Source organism: Ctenopharyngodon idella, chromosome 2, assembly GCF_019924925.1.
Source record: "Ctenopharyngodon idella isolate HZGC_01 chromosome 2, HZGC01, whole genome shotgun sequence".
Taxonomy (NCBI): domain Eukaryota; kingdom Metazoa; phylum Chordata; class Actinopteri; order Cypriniformes; family Xenocyprididae; genus Ctenopharyngodon; species Ctenopharyngodon idella.
The window spans coordinates 10,621,147-10,646,452 of record NC_067221.1 but is presented as its reverse complement, the minus strand read 5'-3'; the positions used below and the strand labels follow the sequence as shown (position 1 = coordinate 10,646,452).

The 25,306-nt window shown below is 36.4% G+C and overlaps 3 protein-coding genes across 4 annotated transcripts in view; 2 read left to right on the top strand and 1 right to left on the bottom strand.

Moving 5' to 3' along the window:
* Positions 1–3,473, top strand: part of yes1 (YES proto-oncogene 1, Src family tyrosine kinase) — a 32,750-nt gene extending 29,277 nt beyond the window's left edge. The window contains exon 12 of the mRNA XM_051918248.1: positions 1,166–3,473. Within this exon, the coding sequence (XP_051774208.1) occupies positions 1,166–1,374 (209 nt within the window). The 3' untranslated portion in view covers positions 1,375–3,473. The remainder of the gene's footprint in view (positions 1–1,165) is intronic.
* On the bottom strand, positions 2,742–14,810 carry clul1 (clusterin-like 1 (retinal)). Its single transcript, XM_051918262.1, has 9 exons — positions 14,455–14,810; positions 12,933–13,073; positions 12,674–12,822; positions 12,352–12,522; positions 10,428–10,863; positions 9,645–9,767; positions 6,539–6,753; positions 6,185–6,363; positions 2,742–4,145 (listed from the first exon to the last, which is right to left on the bottom strand). Exons 2-9 carry the CDS (start codon positions 13,033–13,035, stop codon positions 4,130–4,132), a joined length of 1,392 nt encoding a protein of 463 aa, XP_051774222.1. The 5' UTR covers positions 13,036–13,073; positions 14,455–14,810; the 3' UTR covers positions 2,742–4,129.
* A 2,262-nt stretch (positions 14,811–17,072) lies between these two features.
* Positions 17,073–25,306, top strand: part of colec12 (collectin sub-family member 12) — a 36,059-nt gene continuing 27,825 nt past the window's right edge. For both annotated transcript variants that reach the window (XM_051917256.1, XM_051917244.1), the window contains exons 1-2: positions 17,073–17,551; positions 20,659–20,709. In XM_051917256.1, coding sequence (XP_051773216.1) covers positions 17,545–17,551; positions 20,659–20,709 — 58 coding nt within the window. In that variant the 5' untranslated portion in view covers positions 17,073–17,544. The remainder of the gene's footprint in view (positions 17,552–20,658; positions 20,710–25,306) is intronic.

Sequence of the window (25,306 nt, the reverse complement as noted above, 5' to 3'; positions counted from 1 at the left end):
CTGTGGATACAACTTCACCTGAATAGCTTAGATGACGCCTAGATTGTCTAGGTTGCAGAGCTACACTACCATTCAAAAGTTTGGGGCTGGTAAGATTTTATAAAATGTTTTTGAAAGAAATCTCTTATGCTCACCAATACATTATTTGATCAAAAATACTGTAAAACAGTAATATTATGAAATATTATTACAATTTAAAATGACTCTTCTATTTTAATATATTTAAAATGTAATTTAATCCTTTGATGACAAAGCTGTATTTTCAGCAGTGTTGCCAAGTCTGCGGTTTTCTCGCAGAATTGGGCTACTTTAACACCGTTCTCAGGGGTTGTTTTTCATGTCCGTGGGTTGAAACAAATCCAATTATGTGACGTTTAGCCCCTGAATGCGAATTTTACCAGGGAATCCCTGCCACAAATGTGGATTTTACCCCCCTGAAAAGCTATTGGGCTAGTTTTAAGTAGCCGTTGGGCGGTTTTGTTCTGAAAACCTGGCAACCCTAATTTTCAGCATCATTACTCCAGTCTTCAGTGTCACATGATCCTTTAGAAATCATTCTAATAAGCTAATTTGGTAATCAAGAAACATTTATTATTATTATCAATGTTGAAGACAGTTTTGCTGCTTAATATTTTTGTGGAAACCGTGATTTTTTTGTTTTTTTTTTCTCAGGATTCTTTGATGCATAGAAAGTTCAATGTTTATTTGAAATAATATTTTGTAACATTATAAATGGCTTTACTGTCGCTTTTGATCAATTTAATGTCCTTGCTGAATAAAAGTATTAATTTCTTTCAAAAATTAACTGACCACAAATTTAGCGTGCGCAAGCCTTATTGTTGTGCGAGTGTAAATGAAAATGGGCCGAGCTCTGAAAGGTCACTCAGTGTTCCTCGCATACATAAAGAATCTACATATGCGTCCCAGGAAAAGTCTCCTTCCTGTGAGAGAGCTCTCGGACACGGCCGGCCCACTGCTTCACACATCCTTTCCTCTCACACAGCACCAGACTGTCTGTCCCCTCTGTCCTCAACGCTCCTGTCCTCTGTGGGTACTAAGCGAAGTGTCCGCTGTAATTACACACCCCTCACATCCTGTCTGAGACAGTCTGGCTGCTGAACAGTGGGCGGTTGGACAAACTGACTCTGTATCAACTGTTTTTCAGGCATGGTGAACCGAGAGGTGTTGGAGCAGGTGGAGCGAGGCTACAGGATGCCGTGTCCTCAGGGCTGCCCAGAGTCGCTACACGAAATGATGCGGCTCTGCTGGAAGAAAGAGCCAGATGAGCGGCCCACTTTCGAGTACATCCAGTCCTTCCTGGAGGACTACTTCACCGCCACTGAGCCACAGTACCAGCCCGGAGACAACCTGTAGAGACCCTCTACGGGACCCAGAGACTCACCACCACGTGCTAATAAGCCACCAGGACGGTTCTCAAACCCATTGTGGCACTTCCTCCCAACAGCTCCCCTGCACACTTGTCCTTACAGAGGTTTTTGGTTGTTTTTGTTTCTTTCTTTTCCCCCTCAAGAATCAAATGTAAAAACTACATAAAACGCAGCTTTCACAGCATGACTTTTGTCGTCAGGCTGTTCTCTGCCCGAGGATGTGTGTGTGGTGGAGTTGATGAGGGCGACGTGTGTATGAGCGGGTTTGAAGCAGGACCACGTCACGCTCCCAGAACTCTGCTGGGCTCATACCCTGCATCGCAGACAGAGGGAGTTGTGGGAAAATAAGCGATGAGCTTAATGCTGATGGCTGGTTCACAGTTGCACAAAATCAGCTTTTTCTTTATTGTTTTTTCTCTCCCTTTTGCCTGTATTCTTTTCACCTGAACACTAAATCCTATTGTAAAAACAGTCTTTCTTATTTTAATGTTGTTCATTTTTATTTTTCCCTTTTATTTTGTTCATTTTTTTTTTTTTTTTTTAGTAGTAGTTTGAGTAGTTTATTAAAAGTGACCAATAACTGTGGTTGAATCGGTTGGCGCTACCAGAGACTGTTAGTGCCATTGCTGGGATGGGACTGCGGAAGTTAGAAAGAGCGAGAGAGAGAGACATGAGGGCATTAGCCGTTCTGAATGTATAAGAGCTTAAGTTTGAGAGCGATCGATAACAGGGGCAGATTTTTTCCTCTAAAACACTTTTATAGCAAATCATGTTTTAAATAGGTCTCTTAATTTCAGTTTCAATCTTTATGAGAGCTTGAATTAATATCCTGAGAAAATATTCATATTGAAAAGCCTTCACAAAACATTTCCGACAACCAATCGCCATTTCAGCCAGCTGCTAATTTTAAAGCAAAAAGTCATTATTATAAATCTTATTTTTGTCTTGAATTATTCAACAGTAATTTAGCAGAGAGACATTTTATTAACAAAACACCAGACCTGACCAGTCCAAACGTCATTGCTCACGCTGCTGTTGAGACCTGACAAGTCTTAATATCACAACAGCAATGCCTGAGTTTCTTTTTTACGCACATCAGCACCGACACTGCCAGGTTTGTGTTTTTCGTGCCAACACATTTGTAGTGTTGCCAACCTCTTGGTACAAATTCATTGTTCTCTCATGTACACTCCAATAAATGAACCACAGAGATTTATTGATTTTCATACACAAATATTTCAGTATATTTCAAGAGAGCCATGGTTTCTTCATCCTGACATACGAATGTGAATTTGCTCAAATTATTTCACACAGATTCGTTTGTTTTTTACTCTTTTGCAAGTTTCTTGAACAGGAATCAGAATTGCAGAAAGCCTTTTTTAACTCGTTCACCATGATGTACCATGTTTGCTGCTGGTGGAGTCGTTGCATTTCCTGTTTAGGCATCGATCACTGTGAAATATTCAGGTACTACAGATTAAGAAGACCATTTACCAACCAAAGTTTGATGGAATCAGTAAAAAGAAAAATGGTACAAGTCTAACGGAAAGGGCAAAATAGACATCGGCTTTTGCACCACTATTACAGATTCAGTCTTAATGTTCGAGTTTCGAGTTTGGTTATCTACTTTCTGTAACGGGTTCATTTCATCCATGACAAGGAATTGAATGCACTTGAGATTAATCAAACCGATATCTTTTGGAGGGCTAATTTGTTGATATCTTCTCCCTTTTGTCATGTAGCTTTTCATATATATAAAGAGAGAGAGAGAGAGAGAGAGGCCTTGCTTTTGTCCTTCCTGTACATGAGCCCTTTGTCCTAGAGACTTCTTTGTGTCCTCCGTCTTTACCCAGGACATTACCTAGACATCTTTCCCATCATCACCTCCTGTTTTACAAGGGCTACAGGCAAGTTTGAGCAAAACTCTTTTATTGATTTTTGTTCTTTGTGTCAAAAAAAGAGAAAGTACTCTGATATAAGGTGATGGTCTAGGCTGCAGAGTTTTAATGAAATTGTTGTGGAACAATGGATACGATTACTAATCTGAAGAATTTGTACAGTAAAAAATAAAGTTTTAAGTAATGATTTTAAGTGTATGTGGGTTATTTGCAAATCATGATTTGCATTTTTGTTCCAACATTTGTGAAATTGTTTCAGTTGAACATTTTAAGATAGATAACATTTGGACTAGGACTGAAACAGAAACATATGGAAGCCCTTTTTTACATGAGTAAAAAAAAAAGGTAATTTATATGACTTTTGTAGTACATAATAATATTTTTACTCCAAGGCCGAGGCAGAACTGCATAGAAACATTCCCAATAATTTAATTAATCGTTTATAGTGCTTCATAGATTTACATAGTGCTTCAAAGTGAACACACATAGGCCTATTGATGCAAGTAACTAGACAAATGGTTATGCACTAAAAGTAAATGCTTCTTTTAAATAGTGATTATTCAGTTATGACTGTTTAAAAACAGTGATATATATATGTATATATGTTACGGTACATAAGTACATTTCGGACATACTGATGTTTAGTTCAATTAACACGACAAGATTCAATTGCTAATTGGAACCTGTCACATAACACCATAAATAAATGACAATACTTGCAATAACTTATTTTTTTTTAAACTAAGCACAATGCATAAAATACAAGTAAACACACAAGATATAGCTATGTACTCTTTTAGCAGTGTACCCGGGTTAGTGCTGTGATGAAAACTTCTAGTTTGATTACACATCATCATGCCTAAAAAAACAACAACAAAAAAAACATTGTTAGAGCCTAGTCATTACTGAGCATTAAGGCCCATTCACACCAAGAATGCTAACTATATTAGCGTCCACACCAGCAGACAATGTCATTCTGTTTATTCTAAGCACATGCGCAGTCTGTCGCTTTAAATGGGCTGTCAATGTCATACTTTTGGTGTTATATCATTATACTTGTGCTATTCTTTTATATTTAGAACGATTTTTAGAACTATATCGTTATCGTCCTCGGTTGAATGGGCCTATAGACTCACTACATAGTCTACAGACAAACAACCTTGTTCTTGCACCAAAATCATTATGTCGTACTTTTTGACTTGAAGATCCCCTGAACCTTTCAATACTTATTAAAGGGGTTCCTTTTAAAAAAATATATAAGTTTTTGAAATTGAACATTTAGACAAAATACACTGCCCGGCCAAAAAAAAAAAAAGTTGCTGTTTGGATTTTAATAGGCAAATACTTAAGAATCTATGAATGGATCATTATTACAGTGATTATTATGTTTCTAGCATGTTATATGTTTGACAACGGTTCTTTTAACCCCTAAAGATGGAGTGTGTAGCTTTTCATTTCTTAAACAACCATGTAGGAAGACACATCATGGCCATATTCCAGGATGACAAGAGATGTCAAGATTCACCAGGGTTAAAATTGTGAAAGAAGAAGAGCATGAAGAATCATTTTCACACATGAATTGGCACCTCTGAGTCCAGACCTTAATTTCATTGAAAGCCTTCGGGATGTGCTGGAGCAGACTTTACAGAGTGCTCACCTCTTGCATTGTCAATACAAGATCTTGACCAAAGCCGACGCTGACGAACTAGTGGCGATGAAAGCAGACTGCGGGGTTGGTTCACGTCGGCAGCGTCTGGGTCCAAAGTTGCCCTGACTCACCAAACCGATGCTGGACACCCGACGGCCAAGTAGCACGTCCATTCTGCGCCTGTGTAAGAAGAAATGCCTTTCCATACCAGCAGGTGGCAGTAGCTAAACAGCCAATCAGAATTATCAGACCAACGGGCTCTGACGCCAATTCAACATCATATGGGCCAAAAAAAAGCCGTCGAGGACCAACTTCAGCCGACGGTGCAGAACACACTGACAAAACTTAGTCGGCTGACAAACAAAAACTGCCCGACGGCCGACCGTCAGCTTGGTGTGTTCCGGGCTTTAGGGTTAAAAGAACCGATGCCAAACATATAACATGCTAGAAAAATAATAATCACTGTAATAATGATCCATCCATAGACTCTTAATTATTTATTAAAATCCAAACAGCGAGTTTTTTTTTTTTTTTTTTTGGCCAGGCAGTGTAAAAAAATAAATAAATCTTTTTGTATCAAAAAAAAAGTTTTATATCAAACTTGATTCATCTGGCTTTTATGGCTCATATAGTATGATATAGTAAGCATTTAAGGCTCACACACACCTTTATTTTATTCAGAAGCCCAAACAGAGCAAAAAAATATCTAATTTGGTGCAAATGTTATTTATATGGCAAAAAGTAAGATACAATTCTAATAGCTTGTAATGTAAATCAATTAGTTTTATAACAGACTACTTGCATAAAATGCACAAACATTAGTTGTCACTCTGTTTATCAATAATATGTCTTATAGATTATATTTAAATGCTTAGTTTTATGATCAAAGCTTTGTAGTTTTAATTTTGGGAGGCAAACATATAATGCAATACAATACAAAGAAGATTGAGAGAACAAATAAACATCCCTCAAAAATCTGTTCTATTTTTTACTTGCTAAAAAAAAACTATGAACTATAGTATCAAATAGTATCACTATGAACTATGTGATACAGTAGGCTTTATGGGGTTAATAATTTATTTAAATACTTTTAAGTCATCCTGTGATTCCCTTGTGAGCCCCCTGGTTGAGAACTGATATATGTGACTGAACTGTAGGGTATTTTCTTTATGGGATATTAACTGTCCCTGTGAAATGTGTGTTGATGAGTGTGAAGTATTCTGACACCGTTTAATTGGAAAGTGTCTCACCTGGCCATCTGCTTGTACATGCCCAGAGCCTCCTGTGCCACATACTGGATGAAGGCGGGATCCTGCAGCCTGAGACCCGCAGGAACGGTCAGGGTGAGAGTGGGGGAGTTTAGAATATTCACTTCCACTGTAGTGTCTGCTGCTGGAGTGTTGTTGCCCTCCTTAATCTGTGCCACCACCTTGTTGTTTGAGGTCAGCAGATTTAGTATCTGGTTTTCTTGGGTAAATCTACCACCACTGTGTTTATTTCACTCTTTCTTGCCTATTGAATAATTACCATATTCATGTACCATGGTATTTCAATGAATACCATGGTGCTACTGTGCTACATGTACTTTTTTGTCAGTGTCTCACCGTGGCAATGCTGAAGATGCTCTCAGGAGTGGTGTTGTTATTGGCAAGCTCGGTCACCCAACCAAAGTCGGAGGCCATGTTGCTGAGCCAGCTGATGGTGTCATCAGTATGGCGTTGCACGATGCCCAGCATCTCCTCATACTGCTGCTTGGACGCCTCCAACAGCTGCGAGGCCTCATCCAACTCGATGTGCAGCTCTCTTACATTTGGGCATTCTGGCATTCAGCATTTGACATGATCAGTATGAATGGTAAGGGTTAATGGGACAGTTCATCCAAAGATGAAAATTCTGTCATCATTTAAAGTCCGTTCACACCAAAGACAGTAACTATGATGATAATGATAGTTTTAAAAATCATTCTAAATTTAAAAGAAAAGCAGAGTCCACACCACATTGGATTATTTGACACAAAAACAAATTGATTCACAATGGTCGCTTTGTCACGTCCAGTATAGACTACCTCAAGCTGTTGCAATGTGACAGTTGCATCTGATGTAAACATGGTGACAATAAGAAAGGAGAAATTTTGGAAATTGTACGAGTCAGTTTTCTGTGCAATTACAATGGTGAGGAGAACAACTTTTTCTTTTGAGTTGAATCTTTTTAATCAATCTGCTGGTTCAGTTTCACTAACCAGCCTGAATGATTAATTCATGAACTGGTTCTCTGGTCTTACGCCGAATTCTATAGTTATAGTAGGGTTAGGGTGTTTCTCTATGGCAAGCCGTTTTAGCTTGAAATGTTCCCAGCGTTACTCGTGGTAATTCCATTTTTACTAGTAACAATTCAATTAGAGAGCTTTCTAATTCAATTTTTACTAGTAATCTCTAATTCAGATTACTAGTAAAACCAGTTACTCTAATTCAGTTACAGATCTCTGGAATTAAACATATCTTTAATGTGTTTTTTACTAGTAAAAAAGTCAATTAGAGAGCTCTTTAGTTGCATTTTTACTAGTAAGACTTGAATTAGAGAGCGCTCTAATTGAAATTCTTAACAGTAAACATTGAATTAACGAGCGCTCTAATTGAAATTCTTAACAGTAAACATTGAATTAACGAGCGCTCTAATTGAAATTCTTAACAGTAAACATTGAATTAACGAGCGCTCTAATTGAAATTCTTAACAGTAAACATTGAATTAACGAGCGCTCTAATTGAAATTCTTAACAGTAAAAATTTAATTAACGAGCGCTCTAATTGAAATTCTTAACAGTAAACATTGAATTAACGAGCGCTCTAATTGAAATTCTTAACAGTAAAAATTTAATTAACGAGCGCTCTAATTGAAATTCTTAACAGTAAAAATTTAATTAACGAGCGCTCTAATTGAAATTCTTAACAGTAAACATTGAATTAACGAGCGCTCTAATTGAAATTCTTAACAGTAAACATTGAATTAACGAGCGCTCTAATTGAAATTCTTTAAACATTGAATTAAAGAGCGATTGAATTGAAATTCTTAACAGTAAACACTGAATTAACGAGCGCTCTAATTGAAATTCTTAACAGTAAAAATTTAATTAACGAGCGCTCTAATTGAAATTCTTAACAGTAAACATTGAATTAACGAGCGCTCTAATTGAAATTCTTAACAGTAAAAATTTAATTAACGAGCGCTCTAATTGAAATTCTTAACAGTAAAAATTTAATTAACGAGCGCTCTAATTGAAATTCTTAACAGTAAACATTGAATTAACGAGCGCTCTAATTGAAATTCTTAACAGTAAACATTGAATTAACGAGCGCTCTAATTGAAATTCTTTAAACATTGAATTAAAGAGCGATTGAATTGAAATTCTTAACAGTAAAAATTTAATTAACGAGCGCTCTAATTGAAATTCTTAACAGTAAACACTGAATTAACGAGCTCTCTAATTGAAATTCTTAACAGTAAACATTGAATTAAAGAGCGCTATAATTGAAATTCTTAACAGTAAACACTGAATTAACGAGCGCTCTAATTGAAATTCTTAACAGTAAAAATTTAATTAACGAGCGCTCTAATTGAAATTCTTAACAGTAAAAATTTAATTAACGAGCGCTCTAATTGAAATTCTTAACAGTAAACATTGAATTAACGAGCGCTCTAATTGAAATTCTTAACAGTAAACATTGAATTAACGAGCGCTCTAATTGAAATTCTTAACAGTAAACATTGAATTAACGAGCGCTCTAATTGAAATTCTTTAAACATTGAATTAAAGAGCGATTGAATTGAAATTCTTAACAGTAAACATTGAATTAACGAGCGCTCTAATTGAAATTCTTAACAGTAAACATTGAATTAACGAGCGCTCTAATTGAAATTCTTAACAGTAAACATTGAATTAACGAGCGCTCTAATTGAAATTCTTAACAGTAAACATTGAATTAACGAGCGCTCTAATTGAAATTCTTAACAGTAAAAACTGAATTAAAGAGCGCTCTAATTGAAATTCTTAACAGTAAACATTGAATTAAAGAGCGCTCTAATTGAAATTCTTAACAGTAAACATTGAATTAACGAGCGCTCTAATTGAAATTCTTAACAGTAAAAACTGAATTAAAGAGCGCTCTAATTGAAATTCTTAACAGTAAACATTGAATTAAAGAGCGCTCTAATTGAAATTCTTAACAGTAAACATTGAATTAACAGGCGCTCTAATTAGAATTATTACTAGTAAAAATTCAATTGTAGAGCTCTGTAATTAAAAAATGAATGGAAGTCAATAGAGACATAACTAGTAAAAAATAATTTGTAGAGCTCTCTAATTGGAATTGTTACTAGTAAGAATTGAATTAGACAGCTCTCTACTTGGAAATGTTACTAGAAAGAACTGAATTGAAGAGCTCTCTAATTGTTACTAGTAAAAAAAATGCAATTACGATGAGTAACGCTGGGACTATTAAAAGATAAAACGGTTTGCCATAGTTCTCAAAATCAACTTGCTGACTCATCTAGTAATAAGATTATCAGTGAATAATGTCTTAATAAACAAGACTGTGGTCTATTCCTCACGCTTTTAAAGAGCTGGAACATAGTGCGCACAGGTTGAATGGATTTATATATGGAGAACTATCCATTTGAACTACCCAACTGATCGATGTGAGCATGTGCTCTTACCAGTAAACAAGGTTCCCTGGCAGGCCTCACACTTGCTCTGCAGCTGCCAGCACTCCGAGGACTTTCTGCGCAGATCTCTGCACAGTCTCTTGTTCTGCAGAAACTGAGGGAAGAGTTTCCTCTCTGGGGTAAATACAGACACATGTAGAGAGAGTTAAGACCTGTTCAAACCAACAACAATATAACAACTATATTAGCGTTCACACCAACAGACATTAATGCTCTGTTTATTATAAGTGTGCACTGCCTTTATGATGTCTGCTGCTTTAAATGCTTGAATAGGATGGATTCTGATTGGCTGTTTTTATCGTTCATCAGCTGAAAAAAATTAAATGGAAGTTGCGATAGTCTTTTCTTCTCTATTTTGACGTATATCTGAGTAAAACGGCTTCTAGAACAAGAAAATAAAAATCTATGGCAGGATTTGATTTAGTCCATCGGGAATTTATTAGATTGTTGTGGTATGCAATTGCTGCCATCTCATGTTAGTGACAGATTTTCCACCCTTGTGCTTGTAAAAAAAAATCAGCAGAGATGTCGCTGCAAGTGAGAGGGTAAATTATTTTGATTAAAAAAATCTAATTTAAAAAAAATAATGTTCCCTGTTCTCATTCATTTTCATTGTAAATAATAGCCAGAATATTATTTATTTATTCCCCTTTTGTGTTCCACAGAACAAAGTAATATAGGTTTTGAAACAACTTGTGTTTGTGTGTGCGTAAATGACAGAATTTTCACTGTTGGCTGATCTATCTCTTTAACACATGTATCAGGATCAAGCACCTTCCTCCTTCTCCGTCTTCATCCCAGCATCATGAATGTCACTGAAGGCTTGTGTGATTACGGCCCCAAACTCCTCCAGCACACTTCTGCCAAAGTCAAAGAAAGACTCCAGCACATCGTCCAGGCCCACACCCTCCAGAAAGGCAGAATCCAGAGCTTTGTTGGCAGGCTTGAGAGCCAGCTCACTCTCTTTGTCTTCCTGAAGCTCAGGGCTGAAGGCTCTGCGTAGGGCCTGGTCCAGCTCATGGTGGAAGTGGGAGACCAGCACCACACTGCGATTGACCAGGGTTCCCACTTTGGTGAGCAGGTTGCTGAAGGAGTCCTCGATTCTCACCACCTCCAGGTCAGGATTCTCTGCACTCTGGTTCAATGCTACCTCGTCCTGAGTATCACGAGGGCCAAAGCGAGTGCTCAGTCTTTGGAAGAAGTTCTGTAGCTGTGAAAAAAAAAAAAATTGTCAAACTGAAGTTGATTCCATTGAATCTCACCAAAAAAAAAAAAAATGTATGTAAGCAAATTTTGCTATTTTGATTCATTTAAAATATATTATTTTTTATATTATTTTTTGTTAAATGCATTTTAAAATGTTCTATTTTAATAACAAGCATTTGAAATATAAATTTCAAAAAGCCATTTTTCAGTGATTTGTACTATCACTTTTTGATGTAAAACTGTATGAATAGACACCAGTAATTTGGTTTAGCATCTATATCACAGGTAGGATGTAGTGAGCATCAAGCACAGATAAATATGTGTATTTGGTTAGACTTTATTTTAAGGTGTCCTTGTTGCAGTGCAATTATACATTTAAAGGGTTAGTTCACCAAAAAATGAAAATTCTGTCATTAATCACTTACCCTCATGTCGTTTCAAACCCGTAAGACTTTAGTTTATCTTCAAAACAGAAATGAAAATCTTTTTGATGAAATCTGAGAACTTACTGTCCTTCCTTAGACAGCCTATGCAACTGAAACTTTGATGCTTCAAAAAGTTCATAGAGATCGTAAAACTAATCCATATGATTAAGTGATTTAGTCCAAATTTTCTGAAGAGACTTGATTGCTTTATATGATGAACAGATTGAATTTGGCTTTTATTCACATATAAACATTGATCAGCGAACAAACAGAAGCTCAACCGAGCATGACTGAACAAACTAACCCTAAACCAAAGAACAAATGAGAACAAACCTCTTGAGGAAGCTCAAACGTGCTGTGTAACACGAGAATGAACCTCATTGGTTCTTGCGGAAGCTCAAACATGCTACGTAACACACGAGAATGAACCTCATTGGTTCTCGCACACGTCAAGCAAACACACTTAAGCTTCTGTTTACCACAACTGATGTGTGAGTTGATGAATGTTTATATGTGAATAAAAGCCTAAATTCAATCTGTTCATCATATAAAGCAATTGTGTCTCTTCAGAAAATTTTAACTAAACCGCTCGATTCATATGGATTAGTTTTACGATCTCTTTAAGAACTTTTTGAAGCGTCAAAGTTTCAGTTGCATAGGCTGTCAATGGAGGGACAGAAAGGTCTCAGATTTCATCAAAAAGATCTTCATTTGTGTTCCGAAGATGAACGAAACTCTTACGGGTTTGGAACTACATAATGGTGGGTAATAATGACAGAATTTTCATTTTTGGGTGAACTATACCTGTAAGTACTGAGTAATAATAATTAACTGCATGTTCTTACTATAGGTTTAGGATTAGGGTTTGGTTTAGGGTTAGTTACATGTAATTGTTATTACTGTTATTACTGTTACTACTATAGCAAGAACATCTAACGTGTAACAAAGACACTGTAAAATAAAGTGTTACCGCAAATTTCTACTCAGTAGTTAACCTGGCCATTTCTCTCAGAGGGTTATAGACCTACTCAGCATTTGAATGTTGAATGTGGATGAGAATGCTGTACCTTATTGGTGAAAGTGGCGAATCCGCGGCGGCAGGTGTTCGTATAGAAGTTCTTACAGGTGTCCTCGAGACAAGGTCGACATTCCTCCCAGGAGGTCTTCAGAGACTCTCTGCACTGCTGCTCGGCTTCATTCAACTTCTTTTCTATATCCTGTGCAATCTCTGCTGCCCCCTGATGGTGTAAGAAGGCAATGACTGGTTTTGAACAAATATTTATACCAAAATGGTATTTAATTTTGCTATGTTTGGAAATCTTTAATGTTTACCATTAGTAGAAAAACTAATTATTTTAATTTAAAAATGGCACTTGAATGTTCACTGACTTTTTTCTTCTCCCCGCTGTGCCTGAGAGACATCATGAGGTTTGTATGTTTCTCTTCATTCCTGGCCATCACCTCCTTCATTTGTTTGATTCCGTACAGTGCCTTGCTGACCTCCTGATCTACCAGCTTCTCCCCTTCCAGAGACAGGCCTGAAAAACCATTGTGTTTCAGGACATATAGATTGTTCCCTGGCTTTAGTGTATTCATTTGAGCACCTAGTAATGACATTTATCTCTTTAGCTATATAGGATTCACTCACGTTTGAGAGTGTTGGCTGATATCGGAGGAAGGGCGGTATCAGGGGAACAATGAAAGGCCCCCAGAGTCGCCAGTAAAACCAGAGAAAAGATCAACGCCCTCATCTTGAGCAACTCTGATAGGCTCAAAGGAAAAATAATACCTGTTTAAGAAACAAATAGTTATTTAATTTGCTAAATAATGCAGTTCTTGTTTTTTTACATTTTATGTTTTGGACAAAACATTATTATTTCCAAGTGGAAATCAACAGGCCTACATAGAGGTGGGTAGGTGATTCGGAGACTTTCATAAAATAGTTGCAGGTAATTTTTGAAAGGTAATATAATAAGTAATACATATTTCCTCACTTTTCCCCCGAATACGTCTTCATTTAAGCGAATTTTGGTATATCGATGGATGGAAACTTCAAGATGCGCATAATGTCTAAAAGAAAATGCGCATAAGCACCACTGTGTGGCGCTACATCTCATGAGGAAACTGTTCAGTAGAAATTCACTGTTTTATGACCTTCAGCAAATACATCTCTGTAACTTGTCAATCTCTGTCATTCTTAAGTCCATGTGGTCAGTTTGTGTTAGTATCTTTGTATCTAATCTGTGTTTATGTTTGCATACATCCACTTCAAGAGAGCCAACTGATCTCTAGAAGCTTCTTTCTGGGATTAAGGAGGCAGAATATGTAACACATTACGCAGTTTAAAATATTACAGAATGTGGCTATGACTAGAGCCAAACAAGTCTTGTGACTATAAACTCTACCCTTAAACTTTTACATTTGGGCTTTTTTTCAAGATCAGCGAACAGATGGTGTTATCTAAGGCAAATCAATTCTCTATACTGATTCTCACACTATAAAACAATCCATAGAGGTAAAACAAGAAAACAAAGTTAAATATTCAAGAAACATGTTGAAATACCATCAGAGGTTCACAAGTTCACCAGCTTTATTTCATGACCATCTGTTGTCTTAAATGAACACAACAGAGCCGCCACATTTGGCAAGTTAAAGTCAAAAGCTAATGTTGTAAAGCTGTCACATCATATGTCTAAATGCTTAAACAAAGTACATCGTTTTCTATCATTGATATTTGTGTTTCAGCAGGGTGTTACACAATAGTGTCTGCATCACTCAAAATGAGGATGTGCTTTTAAATCCAAAGAATCACTTCTTAATTCTTAACTGAACAAGGCCACAGTTAACTTTAAAAAAATAGCTCTGTTATGAAATCCTAACATTATCTGTAGAGTAAATTTGCATGCCTAATTGCTTATATTCGTTATTAATCCTTTTGTTATTAGATTATCAACATTATGTTTAGCATATTTGATTTCCATCCACAGTAAAACACAGTGTGATCATAAGGAATCATACAATACTGGCCAATTAAACATCTCAGAACCATAACAAAGTCTGAAAGTATAATATTATTAATATAAATAAACCATGCTCGTATTTCATACCATTACAGGAGATACATAAACAGAGCTATCTAACATTATAAAGATCATAGGAGAAGAACTCACCAGAAAATTCCTACTGATGTCTGACTATGCAATGTGGTTGATGCTGTTTCCTGTGAAGAGTGAAGGTGTGTTGTTTATCTTTGTTCACTTCTATTTATAAGTAGAACCAGAGACAATCCAATTAAAGCATTTAAAGGTTGTGGCTGTCCAACATGTAATCCAGCCACCAAAACTAGCTTTTGTTCTGCCATACATAATATTATCAATGTTGAAAACTGTTTTTCTGCTTAATATGTTTGTGGAAACCATGACATGGTTTTGTTCAGGATTCTTTGATGAAAAGAAAGTTCAAAAGAACAGCATTTATTTGAAATAGGAATCTTTTGTAACTTTACAAATGTCTTTACTATCATGTTTGATCAATTTGTGTGTCCTTGAATAAAAATATACATTTCTAAAAATAACTGTGCTAGCTATGCTAACTGTGTTAGCATACATTTTATTTTATTCTTATTTTGTTATGTAACAAAGCTAAATGTGATAAATTTGACAAGGTATCGCAAAGTTGCATCTATATTACAAGGTTTAAGAACAGCCTTGTCAACCTCCTCAAAGCAAAAATTGGCAACAAAGATGTGGCGTATGCCCACATTCCCCTCACGTTTCTCATTAGCACACCATGTCCTTGTAAAAGGACCCTCTCTTCAGGGCTTGTGACCCTGAAAATAGTATTTTCTAACCTCTAATGAGAAACAGCAATATGGGCCACTGGTATGTCCATCTTTGCTAAGTCTAAACACACCTGTTTCTCATAACCCTATCTGGACCTGTCGCGCTCATCTACTGCCAAAGACCTGGTGGCTGGCAGGCTGAGGGTGTATTACTGGAACCTCAGAACACATATAACGGCAGAACATGAAAAGAAAACATTGGTTTAGTATAAAATGATACAGATACCTTGAAAATGAAAATGTACCATGGTAACCCTATAACCTATTTTTTTTTATGTAAAACCATAATAATATTGGATGTCCTTCAAATGCTGTAAGAAGCTGTCAGAATCATTTTGTTTCATGTAGCAACTATGGTATTTTGATGGAAATTGTGTTTGCTATGGTAAAGTTTTATGAGTAGAGGTTCATTTCGAAGGTAAATAAAAATGGATAAGGCACCTGCTCTGGCACGAAAGCTTCCTGATACTTAAGAGGGCAAATAAAATCGGTTTAGAGCCCAGCAGTGCAGCTTTAATACGGTAGAGTTGTTTTTTTTTACGTTAGCGCTTAGCCTCGTTAAGTTGGAAAAACATTTCAGGCCGGTGCGGTGCTTGACTTGTGTGGTGCAACAGATCACACGATTCTGAACAATCCAGCGGGATGTCAAATAATTAATCATGAATCCCTGTGGCAAAGGGATTTAGAGAGAAATGCAAAGAAAGAACAAAATGAGCTGTGTGCTTATTAAACCCGAAGGGAGCGGAAGAATTGTGCAAGCAATTTTGAGCAACAGTCAACACACGCAAAGGACTTTACACTTAGCAGTCCTGGGATTCAGAGCCAAAACGCTGGCATACCTAAGATGTTTATTTGGAGGAAAAAAGCACACACCATAACTGATTAAAAAAGATTTTCGGTAACACTTTCTATATGTAGCATTTATATAGATCTACAGTATATGTAACCCTGGACCACAAAACCAGGCATAAAGGTCAATTTTTTGAAATTGAGATTTATACATCATCTGAAAGCTGAATAAATAAGCTTTCCATTGAAGTATGGTTTGTTAGGATAGGACAATATTTGGCCAAGATACAACTATTTGGAATCTGAGGGTGCAAAAAAATCAAAATATTGAGAAAATTGCCTTTAAAGTTGTCCAAATAAAGTCCTTAGCAATGCTTATCCACTCACAAAAATACATTTTTGATATATTTATGGTAGGAAATGTACAAAATATCTTCATGGAACATGATTTTCACTTAATATCCTAATGATTTTTGGCATAAAAGAAAAATCGATCATTTTGAGCCATACAATGTATTGTTGGCTATTGCTACAAACATACCCGTGCGACTTATGACTGGTTTTGTGGTCACATATTATTTTGTTAATGTTATTGTCATACAACACATAGAATTTGGCATTGGTCATGTGTTTTAATGCAATATATTTGTTTAACACATCTTGGTCTTTTGTAATGAATAACACTGTCACACTGGGGTAAGTTGTCACAATGGTATCTGCCTTAGCCTCTTATAAGCTCTTCAGGCTAAATTTAAAATCAGAAAATTATAACACACAAAACCACTGCTAGAAAAAAAAAATATTTTTGTAACTGAATTTTGGCTCAAACCTTATAGTTACTGTTATATAACTTCATTGTGTGACAACAAGCCCCAATCCTCAGTTGTATAAAGAAGCTTAAAAGTGTTAACAGAGAAGAAAAAAATTACACTCAAAGGTGGGCCTACTCATAAAGCTTAAACTTCATAGAAGAGTTTTAACCCATTTTAAGCCACAACAGTGGTGAATAGCAGGTTAAAATAAAACTGTAAACACAAAAAGGCCTACATAGTAGTTTAAGTAGTAATGTTTTCTACACTGTTTCTTACAACAGGTTAAGATTTCACAGCACTAACTCGTGCTACGTGTAAGACCCTCCCATGTGCCAGGAGGAAGTTTAACTCCAGATGCGATGCAACATATTCAGAGCTTCAGTGTAGCGGAGGCTGCTGCTGCTTTTTACCTGGTTTTCCTTTAAGAGATTAAGTTCATGTAGAAAACAAGTGGACTAACAGACACCCTACGGACTCCCAAATTCTCTCTTCTCGAGTTGCAGCCAACAGGCAGAAGAGGAGGCATCCTCCTCAATCACATCAAGTGAATTTCCATCGTGAACACGTTCTCATGGAGAGAGGGAAAAAGTTTGCTACGACTTATTGAACATCGGTTTTCACGAGTTTTTCCCCTTTTTGTCTTACTTTGGACAATTTTAGCGCAAAAAAACTGGGATTGAGGGGGTGAAAAACATACTACGCATGTTTCAGGTGGAATATTCGCATCTGTGAGCGCTATTCTTGAGTCAGCCCTATTGTCATGAGATTGATGTGAACGTTTGGCTCGTGACAGAACGGTGTACCTTAGTTTTATCACAATGAAGGGTAAGATGCATTTCAAATGATCCTCTGCTTACACATTTTTAGTGCTGTGTCTTTTTAAGGCAAGTCTCTTGAGTCTATCCACGCGTTTCGCTCTTCAGTTTTCTGCTTTTCTTTCTTACTCTTGTGAGAGGAATGTGTGTTACTCCGGTGCATGAAACATCTGGTTGCGATTAACTGCTCGTGGTGTCTAAGGTTGGCGGATTGTTTGGCTGAACTACCATTAGACAGCTGAATTGAAGGATCTACATAGACAACCTTGTGTTGCTGACCGGCTATTGTGTGGGATGTTCAGTGACATTGTTTCCTTTATCTTAAAAAAAAAAAAAAAGAAAGAAAAGAAAACGTGTGGCCACGTTACAAATAAAACATCTGGCGGGGTGTGAATACGTTTTTCTAAGGGCTGAATTCTCATTTCTGAAAATTTTCTGTTAAGCTTCAGAGACTTTAAAGTGTTAATGTTAAGTTTTCAATGTTGAGTTTGGATTTATTATTTTTTAATTCAAGGTGCACTGAGTATTTTGTTTTGTAGTTTTACGCGCAAATAAATTAACAGCACTTTTGAAAAATATCTAAAATGTTTAAGTTAATATTATATTTATATTTAAATAATGTACACAGACATAAGATTAAGACTCTAGATATATCAGTCTTCTAAAAACAGCGTTTTAATTCCACATAAAGTGGGTCCACCCTCATGGATGCGGCCACGTTGAGATCACGTGATCGGCTGTGATAGTTGATTCTAATGTTTACTTCATATTAGTCAGTGCTCAAAATGAGTTAAAACGTTCAAAAATATGAATTATTTAAATAAAAAAACATTGTTAATGAGCAGCAGCAACAAAAATGTTTCATCCAGGCTTGTCTAAGTATAAATTCTAACGACACTAAAACCTGGATGAATAACAACAACAAAAAACTATTGAGTGCAACTTTAAAAGTGTCATGTGCTCTTAATTCTAAGGTAAGCTGAGCTGTGGAAAATAAAGAGTCAGAATTAATTATATAATTAAAAATGAAAAGGTCCTCTGTATTTTATTTTCAGAGGTTGTTGAAACTTGCAAGTTCTTCTAAGAGCCAAGATGTTTCCCATCTTGATTGCACAGCAGAATTTAAACATGTGACTCAGAGAGCCACTTACAGTAAAATGTCCAGATGTTCTGACAAACACCAAGCTTTCACATCCCATTTTGTGCCTTATGAATTACGCAACATTTAACTATTCTTCTCACTTTCAATCAGAATGCTGAATCTAGTGTAAATTTCAAATCTCAGCATAACTTTTGTTTGAATTCACACTGAACTAAAAACAATAGGCATATGCTTGGAGGATACATGACATTGAACATTGACTGAATCTTGCTTCAACTGGAAGTTGCAGTGCAATTTCCAAACAAATCACTTCTGAATTTGTATCTAAAAGCAGGATGTTGTCTTTGTTTGTCACCGTGTTTGTCAAAGAGTGACAAACAGTTTTCCTGTGGTTTGCCTGGATTTTGGCCAGACTGCAAACAAATGAGATACTGTAGCTGTTTTTGGTTCATCTTTTGGTTAGCTAAACGTTTATTTACCATGAATCAATTTAATGCATTAACATATTAATGATTAGTAAACAAAGAAAAAGGCACACGGAAACAACCTAATAAGGATGTTTAGACCACACACAGTGAAATGCTATTCCTCTGAGAAGGGTCATCCACGGTCTTCCTTGATACTCCTCCGTGCAGAACATTTTTAACCTTAAAGGTTTTATTTCAAGCAATATTTCTCTAGCAATGTCATGTTTCAGGCTGTGGCTTTGAACAAATGTTGGTTTTTGGGTGTGTGGGAGCTTTGTTCCTGTGGATTTCCCAGAGTTGTGTTGTTATTTTCAGTGAAAAGACTGAAATAGCTGTCAGCATCAGTCCTCAATTCTTTGTCCCAAGCCTGTTTGTTCTCTAGTTTTCCACTCTGAGGTTTCTATGGGTTGTGTATATCTGTCCAGTTGGATTGTTGGACCTGAGGTCACACTCTGTGGGGTTTCTTAACGGACTGTTCCCCCTCCCATCTGCGGTTCGTCCTCTGGTTTAGTACAGAGTGAGGGGGAGTGGGCTCCAACTACAGAAACATGTGTTCTTTCTTTATTTTCTCTGGCTTTGGACAATGACACATAAAACCACCTGGAGTCACCCTTCTCCATTCCCATGAGCATGGTAGCCACATGAGAGAGAGCTCTAAGGCAGACCACGCTCCAGGACAGGAAGAGGAAGTAGAAGATGGTATAGTTTAGTTAACTCATGAATGGACCATCCTGGCCAGTGTTATTTCAAGAATCAGATACAGACCACATGCTTTTTATCACTCCCAAAGCTAATGCATAATATGTTGACCTTGTTTATTAGCACATATCAATACTGTCATATATTTGGTGTTATGAAATGTCAGAGCTTATTGCGTTTGGTTTATAATGTATAATATAGTTTAATATATGATATTTTACAAAAATAATTTACACTACCATTCAAAGGTTTGGGATAAGAAAGATTTCATTAATAATTTTATTCAGCAAGGATGCTGAATTGAATTGAATTGATCAAAAGTGACTGTAAAGACATCAATGTTAAGCAAAGAATTATATTTTAGATAAATGCTGTTCATTTTTACTTTCTATTCATCAAAGAATCCTGGAAGAAATGCATTGCTGTTTCCACAAACATATTATAAAGCACAACTGTTTTCAACCATGATAACAATTTAAAAAAATGTAAAGTCTTGAGCATCAAATCAGCTTATTAGAATGATTTGTCTATATTAAAATAGAAATCAGTTCTTTTGAATTGTAATAATAATTCACAATATTACTATTTTTATTTTATTTTTTATCAAATAAATGCAGCCTTGGTGAGCAAAAAAATCTTCTTTCAAAGACCCCAAACTTTTGAATGGTAGTGTGTATATAGCGTTAACCTAAACTAAGAAATTTTATTATTATATTTAATATGTATATACAGTCTAACTATAATTGTAATATTATATTTGAGTGTCAAATATTATACTATTAGGACATGTGATTATTAGGCATTTAGCACTTACAATACTAATATCATTGTCATTTGTTACTTTTGCAGACGACTTCAATGATGAAGAGGAAGTGCAGTCTTTTGGCTACAAAAGGTTTGGTAAGTGTATTGCAGTGCCTGATGAATCTGCAGTCAGTTCACGATCAATAGAGAATGCTCTTCATTGTTTTCTTCATTCTTCTCCATATATCAGTTTTGACATGTTTTTAGTGTTTGAAAGGTAAATTGGACTCTAACTTACAATCAGGAAAGCTGATTATAAGTTACACAAGGTCATGCCCTGGTGTCTTCTGCAGTTGTTTTCCCATCTAAACATGTGCTATTATCATTAGCCCATCAGATGGATGTTTTAGTGAATAGATCTGGATGCCTCAGTCCTTTCTTTGCTTTTTCATTGGACTGTTTTGTATTTTATCATTCTAAACTTGGAATATGTTTGAATGGCTTTTTTTTTTTTTCTGCAGTCCCATGAAACAGATTTAAGGGCTAATTTTCTTGAGGATTTGATTGGGAAGTTCTAAATGTCAAATTATTTAGATGCTTTCACTTAGGGCCGTGACACACTGTTGACACAAGCCGACGGTCGGCCATTGAACGATCATCTGTTGGGCTAGTTTTTTAAGGGGCGTTCCACACAGTCTAGTCAGGCTCCCGTTGGGGTCATTGGTGAGAGAGAGAGATCCTAAGATTGTATGTTCAGTTTAACAAATGAGTCAGTGAACGAGAATAGAAGCAAAAGTGGTGAAAGTGAGCAAAAAAGTCAAGATGGCACAGACAGAAGTCTATTCTAATTTTCTGTCATCTTACCTGAGCATTCCAATATGCAAATATTTTCAACATGAGCTGCCTGGAATCAAGAAAGTGATCAGTATGATTGATATTCAAAATGGTAAGCAAACGCTGCTTTGTTTATGGTTTATATATCTGCAGTCCTTGTTTCGGTTTCTTTATCATTTTGAATGATGAATATAGACTCTCAGAAGATTTTAGCATGGTAATGGATATGACAATGTTAATGTATTTGGTCTTGGAGGAATAGATCTGCAAGAACTTGCTACTGCCAATACATACGCCGATATGCTGCTGTGAGTATGTAAGACATACTGCTGCTGCACAAATAGCATATATCAATTATCCATATCAGATCTATACAGGTGGAGCTGGGGAAGGTGGAGGGTTTTAGATGAACTCTGAAGTCATTGGCTGCAGATGCGACATAACTACTTGGCTACTTGTGCCAAATAGTTAATGCTGCCATCTAGAGTTTCATGACAGAACTCGGCATTTATATTTACTTACACACAGGCGCAGAACCCACATGCTAGTTGGCAGTTGGCTGTAGTCTTTGCGGTGTGTTCGAACGCAGCTTTTTGACCGAGACACAGCCGACGTGAGCCGACAACACAGTTGGCTTTTGTTGTCGCTAGTTCTTTGACGTCGGCTTGTGTGTCACTGCTTTTAAAGTTGAAGTTGGTATTTTTTAAAGTTTATCTGAATATCTGTGTATCCCGAGTGTTAAAAACTGCACTCACATACCATAGTGACAGGCAATATTATAAAAATGTCAAGGCATCGTCTATGCTGTAGGAATGCATGTTGAAGATGTATGTTCATTTAACATCTAATCTAAATCTCATACCTTCTTCATTTTAAGAAGTGCTTTGTTTAATTTAGCCACTGTGTCCTACAAGAGATGCCTCCAACAACAAATCACATTAACTGTGTAATTCGATAGTTTATTACTTTTGCATTTAGGCATTTGTAAATGTAGTCTTTGGTGGTCCAGAAAGAGGTTTCAGGTTTCTGTCTGAGCTAGCACCATCCAACTAGCTGTTATTAAAGCAGCATGAGTTATTTCCCAGTTTGACTTATAGATTTCATTTCATCCAGAGTAATAATGTGCTGTTTGACCACTGAGGTAGAGGAATGAGTTGAAAAAGGGCATGAACATTTAGAGTGTAGCTCTTAAAAATGGTTGGCCTCGAGCCCACAGTTCATTTGTCACAGCAGAAGAGTGGTACCAGGTGAATTTATTGTGCACCTCATCAGTTTTAAGTACTTTAGAGGAGTGTTAAGTTAATTTGACTGAATACGGGTGATTTAAGAAGTTTATAGACTATACTTAGGGGTAAGGATTCCTTTATAAATTTGATTTTATGAAAATCAAGTCAGATTATGAGCCTCAAATCATCACTTTCGCACTGGGTAGTTTTAGGAACTTGCCACCAGAGCGGTTCCTCAAGAACTATCCTCAGGGCCATTATCCTGGTTGCATTCGGTAGGATCTTTGAAGTGATGTAAGCTGCGCTTGTTGTTATGACTTTTAATTTGACGGTGCTGAGAATGCCAGAGCCTCAGTACACAGTGCTCCCATTCTCCGTCTTCATTATTTTCGATCTATTTAAACAGTCCTGTATAATACGTTATTAGATAGAATTGTTATACAAAGAAAGTGAACAGTATATGAAAAAGTATTAGCGTTTGCCGTGAGGTTGATGCCCAACGTCACTAGCTGAGCAGAAATACATAGGCCTAATCATGTTTCGCTTGGTCCCCTCAAAGTCGCATTGGATTTTGTCCTTAGCATAAAGGTTGAGAGGTCCATCTATCACTGTTTTCCATGTCCGTAGAGTTAGTTTGTGGAGTAAATATTTTGGCTATAAACTGTGTGTGTACACGGCTTTTTAAAAAATGCCGGGTGCTGGTGTTTCGCGTGCGTTCGGCCAATCAGCGTACACTTAACTCACTGGTAGTTCCTATTGTGCTGGGTTAGACCCTACTCTGAAGTAGGAGCTAATTTAGTTTTCCCCCAAAATGAGTTCCTAGAACTAAAATCGTTCCCAGTTTCTGTGGTGTGAACATACCAAAAAGCGGGTACTTCCGCCATTAGTTTTAGGAACTATGCAAAGGTTCCTCCATTGCGAAAGACCCTACTTACTCACTCTTAAGTGAGAAAATTGAGTAAATAATGAGAAATTTTCATTTTTGGGTGAACTATCCCTTTAATGGATACCCTTTTTCGCTAAGTCAGTGCAGTGTAGACAGAAAGTGGGAAAGCATGGAAACTATTCTAGCCACTTCTCTCTGTGGCAAAACCAGACAATCAGCGCTGTCTGTTTGGATATGTCATACATTTTGATTTTAACACATTTTCACTATTAGGTTGAATATTTTCCCCTTCACTCAAAATATCAAAGTGCTGCCAGATATTTGGCAAAAGTTACTCTTTATCCTTCAGTGGAATAGAAGGGATCCTTTTTACTGTTTTATAAGCCTTTGACATGGAAATATGGTTTTTCGGGTGGTTTTCAATGCCACTGGGAAAAAATGCTGGTTGGGGAAGGAAGTAGATGTAAAGAAATAAAGAAAGAAACCATTTTAGATCATTTTAAAGAGAAATTAGCAATACTGCAATCAAAGTCTGGTAGTAAAGTACATGAGCTATGGGGACATTCCATAGACGTAATGGTTTTATACTGCACAAACTGTATATTCTATCCCCCTACACTAACCCTACCCCTAAACCTACAGTACCCATCACAGAAAACTTTCTGCTACTTTAGATTTACAAAAAATATAATTCTGTATGATTTATAAATTTTGTTTCCTCATAGAGACCAAAAAATGTCCCCACAAGGTCAAAAATTACTGGTATTGCCATCTTTGTGGGGACATTTGGTCTCCATAATGTAGGGATTGAAAAAATGTCAGTAACCAAACAAATCTCGCCCCCATTTACTGCCATAGTAGGAAAAATAAATACTATGGTAGTCAATGGGGGTGAGATCCTGACATTCTGGTTACTGACATTCTTCCAAATATCTTCCTTTGTGTTCAGCAGAACAAAGAAATTCATAAAGGTTTGGAACTACTTGAGGGGGAGTAAATGATGACAGAAATTAAATTTTTGGGTGAACTATCCCTTTGATAGGATTTATAATTGATTTAGGGATCTATAGGATTTATATTTGTTTTCCTCATGAGAATCAAAAAATGTCCAAACATTTTGTCCCCATGACGTAGGGTTTACCAAACACACACACACACATACATAAAATATATTTTAGTTTTTAACATTTTTTTTATTAAGAACCTTCACATTTCACAAAAATAAGCAAGTAATTACCTGTTTCTGTATTTTTCTGACAAAAGAAACAAAACCAAATAGAAAAACAATAAAATAAAGAATCTTTCAGGATATGATGTTTGTTTGTTTGTTGTTGTTGTGTTTGTTTTAAAGCATAAATTGATCAAAATTTAGTTCTCTAGTAAATCTATCTCTTTTTTTTATCTTTTTTTTTTTCTTTTTTCTTTTTTTGCAGTATCTGTCTATATTCTTATTTACATGCTTTGTAGTGAAGATGCATTTAATATAATATATGTTTGTGCCAGAGTGAGTGTTTTTGATTTGGCTCAGGTTTTTTATTGCTAGAAGAGAATGTTTTCAGAGAACTTGCTTAATGCACCCCCCAGGGTCTTCATGGTATTCTGTAATGCTGGCTTAAAACGTGACATACTTGTGTGTTTTCAATATGCATGCAGAGACCAGGAGGATGCAGGTAGATGGAGAAAGATCATTTGTCTGTCCTTGAGCCAAAAGGGTCTGTAGGATGAGCTGTCTGGGGGGTCTGGAGGATTTTATCCTTATCTCAAGCCTGCTGTAACCCGGATTATGAGAATGGCACACAGTTCTCCA

Excerpts from the sequence above, each read along its gene's own strand:
- clul1 (XM_051918262.1), bottom strand. The coding sequence starts at position 13,035 with ATGAGGGCGTTGATCTTTTCTCTGGTTTTACTGGCGACTCTGGGGGCC. Across the intron at positions 12,523-12,673 it reads ACAGCGGGGAGAAGAAAAAA|GGGGCAGCAGAGATTGCACA; the intron begins GTCAGTGAACAT and ends TTACACCATCAG. Across the intron at positions 6,364-6,538 it reads GCATCTTCAGCATTGCCACG|GTGGTGGCACAGATTAAGGA; the intron begins GTGAGACACTGA and ends TCAAACAACAAG.